The sequence below is a fragment of the Netta rufina genome (assembly GCF_964035555.1).
Source record: "Netta rufina genome assembly, chromosome: 6".
NCBI classification, from domain to species: Eukaryota; Metazoa; Chordata; class Aves; order Anseriformes; family Anatidae; genus Netta; species Netta rufina.
Window position 1 is genome coordinate 38,664,078 of NC_140129.1, and position 10,472 is coordinate 38,674,549.

General features: G+C 47.2%; 1 protein-coding gene across 1 annotated transcript; it reads right to left on the reverse strand.

Annotated features, from left to right (window-relative positions):
* Nucleotides 1-257: 257 nt before the first annotated feature.
* Nucleotides 258-10,131, reverse strand: ARL5A (ARF like GTPase 5A). The gene is made up of 6 exons (XM_084288654.1): nt 9,943-10,131; nt 9,127-9,187; nt 6,066-6,213; nt 5,045-5,128; nt 1,421-1,572; nt 258-895 (listed from the first exon to the last, which is right to left on the reverse strand). Exons 1-6 carry the CDS (start codon nt 9,986-9,988, stop codon nt 847-849), a joined length of 540 nt encoding a protein of 179 aa, XP_084144780.1. The 5' UTR covers nt 9,989-10,131; the 3' UTR covers nt 258-846.
* Between the last annotated feature and the right edge of the window lie 341 nt (nt 10,132-10,472).

Genomic DNA, 10,472 nt, shown 5'->3' on the forward strand with positions numbered 1-10,472 from the left:
CTACATTAAAAAAAAAAAAAAGAAAATTTGTTTTGTTTTAAACTCTTTGGCAAATTTGTACTGTTTGCCGATACTGTAATTTGAAGTTGAACCCATATGCCCCAAGCCAGTATGAAAAATCTAACTGAAAAATCACGAGAGAAACCAGCAGCTGTCCCCAGAGAGAGCTTGCTTTGTAAAGTTGTGGTGAGCCAACTGTCTGCTGGGCCCTCCAGCCATCCGGATAACGAAGGAAAAGAAGCTGTGACACGTTGGCAATGTCAAATATTAGTACTACTGTCAACATACTGATTCAGCTTTACACACTGGTCTGAACAGATTGCAATTAACCTAAAATTGAGGTATAAATATACACAAATATGTACAGTACACATACAGGAAAATATTTTTGCATTTGTAACATCAGTAACTTTAAAAATACTGGAAAGTTGATATCTATGCCATTGATTTGTTTGCTAATTTACTGGAATAATGAAGCCACATCTTCGACTAGAGAGGACTACAACGGAATAATAAAACCCCAAAATAAAAGTTCCTTTCTCTTGCTTCATCTTCACCACGCTCAGCATCAGACTGTTCTGAGTGGCTGTATCTTGAAAAGGTTGATCACAGCTTTTATGTGCATCCCCGGAGGAAAACAACCAGGAAAACAAACTTGAGCCATCAACCGCATCTTTCTTTTTGCTGAGTGGTCTTAATTTTTAATACGTGTGTGTATCTACGTAGAAAATAAAGTTGTCATCAGTTCATTATAAATACATCTAACCCAGTAATTCTGCCACTGTGAGGGTAATCACGGGTACAGCTTTTTTTTAAGCAAAGTCTGTGCAAAGGGGTCATTAAAAATCATCTGATCTTAAGTCTTGACATCATCCATTCGAGTCCTTGGCAGAGTCTGTAAACAAAAGAGATAATTTTTAAAGGAATACATGCACTCCTCGGGGTAACTTCAGATGATTAATTCCGTGGCACCAATTTACACGAACAGCAATTAAACTCTTCCTGAGAGCTTTGTAGTTCTGACTGAAGGCATCATTTCCAGAAACAATTCACTTTTTTTAGGTCTTATTATGCAATCTATGGGTGAGAGACTTCAGTTCCCAGCACTTCCAACAAACACACTGAAGGTCTCTCTAATTGTGATTATTCTTAATAAACCACGACAAATTTCAGGTTGTTCCCACCCTCGCCCTCATGAAGCCCCAGTCATTTAAAACTACACCTCCGTGAGATGGAATTGCAGATTTGATTTGGAAGTTGGGGTGTGGGTCACTCTGATCCTAAGCCAGCACGTTCTGAACACAAAAATTTAAGTGCAACATTATTACTGACACGGGAACAGCCTGTGTTAAAACCAACTACCACAGCAAAAACACAAAAATCATTCCAGACTCCCCTCCTACAGAGGAATAACTCTTACCCCTCTCCAGTTAGAGCACAGCATGCCTGAATGTGCCACTGGTGATCCTTAATTGAAGTCAGTTTCAGAAACTGAGAGATTTCAGCCACTGTCATACACTCCTTAACATCTTGCTTGTTAGCAAAGATCAGCAAACCTGCTTTTTTTAAGTCCTTGGGAGGAAGAAGAAAAAAAGAAGGTAATTACAAATGTATCCTTGGAGGCAAAAGCTATAACAGGAAACTGGTGAGTCGTGAGTGGTAGCAAAAGGCTAGCCCGTAGAACACCACAGGCTGATTAGTGTTTAACTTCAGGAAATCTTTTGATCTAGCAGACCAGATGTCCAATTTATGCCTCAAACTACCTACGCCACGTCGTTGTCCTGCAGGAGGATCGGGACACCCCGTGCCCCTGCCACGAGCACTGTGTGCAGTTCCAGCAGTGTCACCCACCTGTTTCAGGGCCAGGCCTTCTGCCTAACCCCCCCTGCAGAGTACTTGCTGCAGTGCCATTTTATTTAGGGGACACTCAGCGTTTGGAGGAAATCTTCACTTACATGGCTTTAGAACCAAAGGACAGACATCTAAATGAACAAGCACATTACACTGAGTGTCTGTATAACACCCCGTGCAATATTTAAGCCATCAGTACAATAATTCAGAGATCAGCGACTCTAGGGCCAAGCTTATTTTATCTCCAACTGCTTGGAATTACGCTAGTACAGACACATACTGTTAAAAATCTGTCCCTCTGAAAGCAGCAAGGCTTTCCCAGAAAGCCAAAACAAGCCAACCACTTAAATGCCTGTAAGGCAGCCTAGTTTTTACCAGCAATAACATTAATTCCCAAATGACCCTCTGGTTCAGAAAGCAGCTGGAACTGACCCCAGCAGGCCAATTTTGCTTCAACAAAAATTCAACTGAGCTAGTTAACAAAAATGATTTTTTTTTTCAAAGACTGCAAGGAAAACCCGTTCTAAATGAGTATCTGATTTTCATTTCAGCTTATACGTATAGTTGTTCTCTTCAAGTCTCATAGCATCGGGAGGGGGAGCAGAACATCACTGTGCTGTGAGCCAAGGGGCACTTCAGCTGCTGGATGGATGCTTTCTGAGCACAGCAGCAGTCTCCCAGCATGAAGCAAGGGCACGTATACTGCTTGGAGTTTCAAACTTCCCTCATTTCAATTTCAGTTCATTAACGTGTTCAGATTACGAAACAGAAGACACAGACATTGTTTAGCTCCTCCAACAGACGAAGTAGTGCAGCCGAGAAACTCAAACTGTGGCAGCAGCAGACAGGATGACGACAGCCCCCCCATGGCACACGCGATGCTCCACCAGAGCCACAGCAGCCACCAGTGACAGGTCTGGGACCATTCAATCCCCTCTGGTTTCCTAACTGGTCTTGCCCCAGCTGCTGTGCCCGGGTGGCTGAGCAGCCAGCCACACCACACCAGAGACCTGAGCTGGTGAAACCAACAGCCCCAGGCACGGCCACAAAAACCACAGAGCTCGCACAGGGGAGGGCGCTAAAAAAGAGAACCAAAACCCCGGGCAGCAGGACCCAGGACCTTCAAGCTGCTACGAGCTGACACCAGCACGAAAGAGACTGGCCTATCCTCTTCCCTGCTCTCCCAGCTTTCCTGGCAGACTTGTATCTTAAATCCAGTTTATTTTATTAGAACTTTTCCCCTTGGGAGCATCACAAGGTGTAAGTTCCAGACCTCCACATCACATCTATGTTTTAAGAAGTTAAACATAAGGACTACAGAGTCAGGGCAAAGAATCAGGCTGCCTCCGACACGCCAGGAGAACGAAACAGTTATGGTTTAGATTACACAGAATCTGCGTGTCAGCTGGACAGCGGTTGAGGTTTTGCAGTTCACAGTTCTGCAAAACACAGTTTCTTCGTTAACTCCCACTAAAACATCACAAGATGGTTAAAAAAAAGATAAGGAAACATTTTAGGACGTCACCTGCTTCTGAGAAAACAGGTTACCTGTCCTCTGGCTCTCAGCAAGTTACTCCAAAGCATGACTGAAGAAAAACTTCAGTAATGGGGTATTTAAATTGTGGTTAATTAACAATTAAAAACAAAAATGAAGACATAGAAAAAGTCCTTGTTTTTCTCAAATGCTTTAGATTACTGTGAGTTTTCAAAGAGAATATATAGACAGCCTTTGCCCTTCCCACAGCCACCCACTGAGCAGTGGCTGTGGCTGAAATACAGATGTGACATTTTGGGATGTGACATCAATTGTATGAGTGTCTTTATACTCTGACAAGTTTAAGTTTGGAAACTCGATGCCCTCTGTGTCAACTCACACAAACAGAGTCAGTTTGCATCAAACTTATCCTGGGTGTCACAGTAATAGTCATGCTTATAAAAATATCTTCAGTAAAACTCCAGCCTCTGGCCCTGCTGCACTTCACCACGAGATTATGTACGTTCCTGTGCACCCATTGAAGCGTTTGGGTGTTTCAGACCACACGATAGATGCTCCTTGGCTTATGTGGCAGTGGAGTATTTATAAATCACACATGGATGGTTCAGTTTCAGACCTAACGCAGGGCTCAGTTTTAAAGAAGGTCTTTAAAACTTAGCAAATCGTACTCTTAATCTGTAATTCCAAGTAAATGCAGAATGACAGCTCCTATAGCTTTCTCATGTACTTTAGGAGTTTATTTCATGCTCTTATCCCGGTTACTGTTAGGTTATTATTGCACAGGTTTCCTTAGAATTGTAACGACCTCAGCTTTCAGCCACGAGAACAAGACCACAGGTGTGGTCTGTAACCCATCTTTAACAACTGGAGGACTTCAAGAGCTTTCAGATCAAGAAAAGGGGGAGCAAACATCTACTGCAAAACTTTCCTGAGCCCCAGCTCCCCCCTTCACCCTTGCTCATTTCATTTCCTCTCAAATTGGCTTTCCCCAAGTCTCTCTGTCTCTGTTCATTCTTTTCCCTACTTCTGTGCCTTAGAAGACTCCTCGCTTATCCCTCAAATTGGAAAACAAATAAATAAATAAAAACCAAGAAGAGCAGACGATGTGGGCAGTGGAGGTGTGTAGGAGGGTTTACATTAATAAGGCAAACTTAAACTGATTTTCCCTCAGAAGTTCCCCAAACAAATAGTTTCATTAGCTTCCAAATGTCAAAAAGGCCACAGGCAGTCCCTTTCTTCAGTTCTGTAGCTATTCCTTATAAAATATCCTAGTAAGACTGTATCAGTTTCACTGTGAAAACAGAAAACATTGAGCAACCATGAAGCTATCAAAAATGGTAATTAAGCTTTTGGAGGAAGTAATATTTGTAAAAAGTTATCTCATTCTTAACGTGACTTCTGTGTTTTTTCAACATCAGCCCATTTACAGGGCCTAACTTCTGTTTTGCTGAAACACTCAGAAGTTGGACAGCTATTTTTGTGGGAGGTAACTAATTTGATATTAATTTACAAATCTATTGGGAGCTTCACAAAAGACAGAACCTCCAGAGGGAACAAGATGGATCTGATAGTACTACCCACGGCTGGGAGCATGACTTAAATGGGAATTTTCACAGATTGTGTGCGAGTGTTTCCTTATCCGTATCAAATCTTACCCGCAATAAGCATTAAAACAAAGAGAACTCAAAGCCTACTCACCTCATGTGCTAACATTTTGTAGAGTTCTTCTTTAGTCACAGAAATCCTCTCTCTGTCGGTGCTGTCCACAACAACTATTACAAACTTCAAAAAGTCAGAAGTCATTAGTCAGCACTTCAAAGAACACACTCTGCCTTCCAGGCCCCGCACACTCACGCAGAACAGATTATCAATCCCACCAGATTATGCAGACAGGCAGCTGGATTATCAGCTATGATCTCGCTCCTTACACACTTCTGGCCACAGCACTGCTATGGTTAACAACGTGTCCCGTGCTCTGTGCACAAGGTAGCTCTGACAGCTTTCTGACTTCCATTTTCAAGTGAATCATTTGTACTGAAAGCAACTGTTTGTCTGCACTCCCAGACCTGGTTTGGCTTTTTGCTTAGCACGCAGATCCCTCAGATAATTTGCTTCCTTAAATAGGCAAAGTGCATCATTTTTTTCCCCTTGTTTCAAACTCTAACCTGCAGTTGGGTATTTTCAAGGGATTCTAAAACACACATCATGTTCGTGCTGCAAGAGCACGCACACAGATACATGTCAGAGTGCCTTACAGCAAGGCACAGGAAAACAAAGATTATAGAAATTAACCTTCAGAACAATACCAACAAAACCACAAGTGCTAGCACGCAGGAAAGCTTGACTTGAAGCATAGTTTTACTCAAGCTCAGTACACGCGCTGCAGCTTCATCACCAAACAGTTCTGAAAACTCTTGGGGTGAGCCTGGAAGCCTGGAAGACGCAGCTCCCAGCTTTGGAGGAAAACTTTTGGGGCTTTCAGCCTTATGCACGAGGGGCTTCGCAGGTTTTAAAGCACTTGCTACAGAGATGCAGCAGTCACAGCGAGGAGCCTGTAAACACGGGGAGCTGCAACACCCAGTGAAACCAGGACCTGCCCCAGGGCTCAGACCCTAGCACCCTGAAGGAGCCACAGCACCATGCAAAGTGCCCCAGGTTCGCTGCAGCCCTTCTCCAGTGAGAGTTACAACAAACCTGGCAGCAGGGTGCTCACACTCACCTCGGTGTTTGTATAGTAGGTGTTCCACGAGGACCGAAGAGACTCCTGCCCTCCGATGTCCCACATGAGGAAGCGCGTGTTATTCACCACGATCTCCTCCACGTTACTCCCTATCGTCGGCGAGGTGTGCACCACTTCGTTCATGGAGCTGCAGGGAGAACACAGCAACTCTGAGACACTGCCAGCACAGAACCACCAACTTTTTGGCATTATTGAGCCTATTAGGACTCCAAAGCAACCTGCTTCTGTAGGAACTAAAGCTGACGGCTATTCCAAGGCTGAAAGCTCAGTGAGTGAATTTTAGCAAGCAGACCTTATGCAACAAATAGGGATGAGGTGGGAAGAGAATACAAAAATTTTAAAAAAGACTGTGACCTATATAACAATTAAATTGTAAAGCTGAGAGAGCGTTTGTGAATAAAACTCAGTATTTAAATCATAAAACTGTGGGAGTATTTGCTTCAGAAACTGTCTTAAACAGCCAGCTCTTCATTTTCCAGACTGACTTTGGCACGCACGCAGTACAGGAGAGCTGTTGCTTTTCTCCAAGAATATGGTTAAGCCACAAGACTTCCAAGGCTGCAGAAAAACAACAGCTCCTCAGCCAGCTCCACCGAACACAGCTCGCCTGCCTCTCCTCCCAGTGCTGGCCACTACAACACGCTCCCTCTCCCTACTTCAGTCACTTTCTGTCAAGCTTGCTTCTTTTCTCCAGCACAGCCCAGTGATTCTGCTTTGTGGAGATGAACGCGGACATTAAAGATGGCAAATGCGTTGTTTTAGTGATGCTCGGGGCAACTCTGTCACCAAGACAACCAGCCTGACACAAACAGTGATAGCTACAGGTGTGCTCTGGGTACTCCTCAAGTTCACGTTATTTAAACTCTATTGTAAGGGATGTATTAAAAAACAAACAACTAACAGCAGGTTTAAGGAAATGAGCCAACCATTTTCAAAGAACTTAAATATTTTTTCTTGTGATAACCATGCGGCATTTTTTCATTTTGTACATTTGGTTTTTTTTAACTGCTTTAGCAGAGCTTTTCATGACAGAGGCTGCAATTTGAGACTTGTACGAGTGCCGGACGATTTCCTGAAGAGGATACAGATAACGGAGGGATAAAGGCACAGCCTAGTGTTCTGGAAAGGAATCCCAGCTACCCCGGGCCTTAGCAGCACACAGCACGCTATCTTCTCACCACACATTTGGGGGAAGCTATGATAAGGGAAAAAGGATTAGAAAGAGAAAGAACCACAAAATCAAATTAAGGAAAACAATGGTGTAACAAGATGCCTGTGGCTGATTTAATATTTAAAAACCAGGTTTCAGCGGAGCTCTTTTAATGTTTGGAAAAGCCTATCGCGGATCCCCTTTCTGGCTGAGCCTGCAGCCTTCCACACTCAAGCCGCTGGCATTTCTGTCTGCAATACGATTGGTGGATTTTCTGCCCCGCTCCCCCAGGACCAAGGTTAGCGTGGAGCTTAATGGCCTTCCAAGACACCCGAACACAAAACCCAACTGCTGCCGAGGAGAGGGAGATCTGAGCGTGAGAATGGGAAGAAATTAAGCGTCTGTGGGGCTGCCCTGGTCTGCTAGAAGCAGCACTGCTGCAACAGTGCAACACCAAAGCCATGGGCACTGCACTAACGCACTGCTGCCTCTGCCCCGCTGCCGGGCAGAGCTGAGCTCACGCTCAGGGCACCGATCTGCCACGGAGGAGCTGTGTCCGTGTCTTCATTCAAAAATACAATAGGCAAAGACTGTAAGGATGAAATGAGCAGGAGGAACGGGAGACTACTCATCTAGAGCAAACTTTGTATTCCCCTTCCTCTTCACCACGAGAGAAGGGGAAGTCCTGCTGCACTAAAAGGGTAGAAAGGAAAAGGACGCGCACAGAGATCCGCTGCACAAAAGGGAAAAGAAAACACTGAGGCTGCAGAAGTAAGAAGATGAAAAGAGATAAAAAGAAGAATCATGAGATGTTTGTGGAAGATGCAGGAAGACACGGGCAGCTTTAAAACACACCAAGGATGGCCCTCAGCAGCAGCAGCCACTAAAATCAGTCCAAAAAATTGACTTCCTGCTACTTATTCTACATTTCTCAATCTCCGTTTGATAACGACAACCACCTTCATCTTTTCACCACACAACCTGCTAGGACATAAGTGGCTGGAAATACTGCACGTTTCGCATTCCAGAAAAGCAAAAACTGATCATAATTTGACAAAAATACCCCAAACCCATGTCATTTAAAAGCGTATTTTAAGCTTAGGATTGGAGCAGGATGGCCATGTCACTCAACAGGACCTATTCCTGGTACTGAAGGGTTAGGAACACTTCCTAATAGCGGACTACCTCCTGTGAGAAAACGCAAATCTGTTTCTATCGCATGCAGACCTTGAGCTGCCTGGCCCACCTCGAAGCTCCCAGTCTGCAGACAGATCTGCAGCCCTTTATCGGGCAGCAACTGAGGGCCAGCGATACGAAGCTCGTGCGAGTTTCACGCAGATCAGCAGCAAGGTGAGCCCCAAAATCCAGCCTTGGGCAGGCAGCACAGGTGTCACCTGCTGCAGAGCTAAGGCATCCTGCACTCAGCCTACGCCCTCTGTCACCACTGGCAGAGCGCACCTCAGCAGGCGAGACACAGGGCACGGCAGGGAGAGGTCAGGCTTCACTGCTCTGCTCCTCACGAACAATTTCTGTAATATTTACACGCTGTGGCACGGATCGGTGCACCAGCATTGTCCTGTGGCTAACCCTAAACATAATAATATTTTATGGAGCTGGCAAACAGCCTGCACTGTGACACCAAAAGCGGTTGTGATTAAGTGTAACAGCAATGTAATTTGATAAACAAAAGCTCTCAGTGGAACCTTATGCATACATCAGGGAAAACGCAGACCTTTCCGAAGCCTAAACCCATGCTCTGACCCATTGCCACCTATACCAGCGATTAATTTTTAGCACAGAGCTCTCAAAGGGAAAAGAAACAGGGAAAGCAGCAAGACCTAGTGAGAACAATGGGAAGCACACAACGCATCAGCTGCAGTTCATACTTACAATTGGTAAAGAATGGTCGTTTTTCCTGCATTATCCAGACCCACAATGATTACCTTGTGCTCTGAAACAAAAATACGACAGGTAAGTCACACAGCTAACCCTGCTATCACAACAGCGACTGCTACAGAACAAGGGTCACGCAGCATTTCAGCCTGACCTAAGCACGCACATACTTCGGGTGCCACGTTTCACGGCCACGTCTAGCAGCCAGTTTGTCTGTGGAGATGTACAGATTGGTGTACCAGCCCGGGAAGGCATGCCTTGGTTATTTTTTCCTGTCTATGTACCTACAGGAGCGATTTCTGAGCGGCTGCACTCACATTTTTTCCTTTCTCAACGGCTGGAGTTTCTGCAGACGTTTGCAAACCGTGTCAGACCGTGCTGTGTGTCACCTCCCTGACCCCGCAGCTCCCCAGGGCACAGCTCTGGCACGTTCAGTGCTCATGTCCAAGGCTGTGCAACACCTCAGCCTCCCTTCACCCAGTCGCTAAGAGCAGGACGCTGGCAGTACGGGCAGGGCGATGTGCCTGTGGCCCACAGCCCTCGTGTCCCTTCAGCAGGTCCGGAGCCTGGCAGAGATGTACCTGTGAGCATTTCCAGCCCTCTCTCACGCCGTTTAGCAGTGCTCGGGCCACCCAGGCTGCTCCAGCACCGAGCTGAGCACATTCAGGAGCCCGCAGCGCGTTCACCTCAGCGATTTCCAGGCCAGGCGAGGGGGCTGCGGGGACGGGGTTTTCGCCCCCCAACCCCACCAGCCCGGCCCCACAGCCCCGCACAGCCCTCGGGAGCATCCCCGGGGCCGGCAGCCGCACTCACCCTGGTGGTTGAAGAGCCGCCAGATGCGGGTGAGCAGGATCCCCATCCTCGGCCGCTGCCCGGGGCCGCTCAGGGCCCGGCCTGGACGGGCGGGCGGGGGCCGCTCCGGGGCTGCTGCTGCTGCTGCTGCTGGCTGTGCGCTCTGCGGGGCGGCCTCGCCCCGAGCTCCGACATCGCCGCTCCCCGGCCCCGCAGCCGCCTCTTCCTCCTCCTCCTCCTCCTCCTCCTCCTCCCCCGGCCCGCAGCCGCCGGCCCGGCCCGGCCCGCAGCGCTCAGGGCCCGGCCGAACGCGGCGCGGCCACCGTAGGGCGCGGGGCGGGCGCTGTGAGGCGCGGGGAGGAGCCGTTATGGAGCCTCTGCCCTCCCGCCCTCCCCCTCAGCGGCCGTTACGGGGTGGCCGCCTCAGCCATGGCGGCTGCTGAGGCGCGGAGTCAGTCACACACGGAGTCAGTCACACACATGTGGGAGAAACCCTCCGAAATTCTGTTGTCCGACCCCCAGTGTCACCACCACGCCGTGTCCCCAAGCAC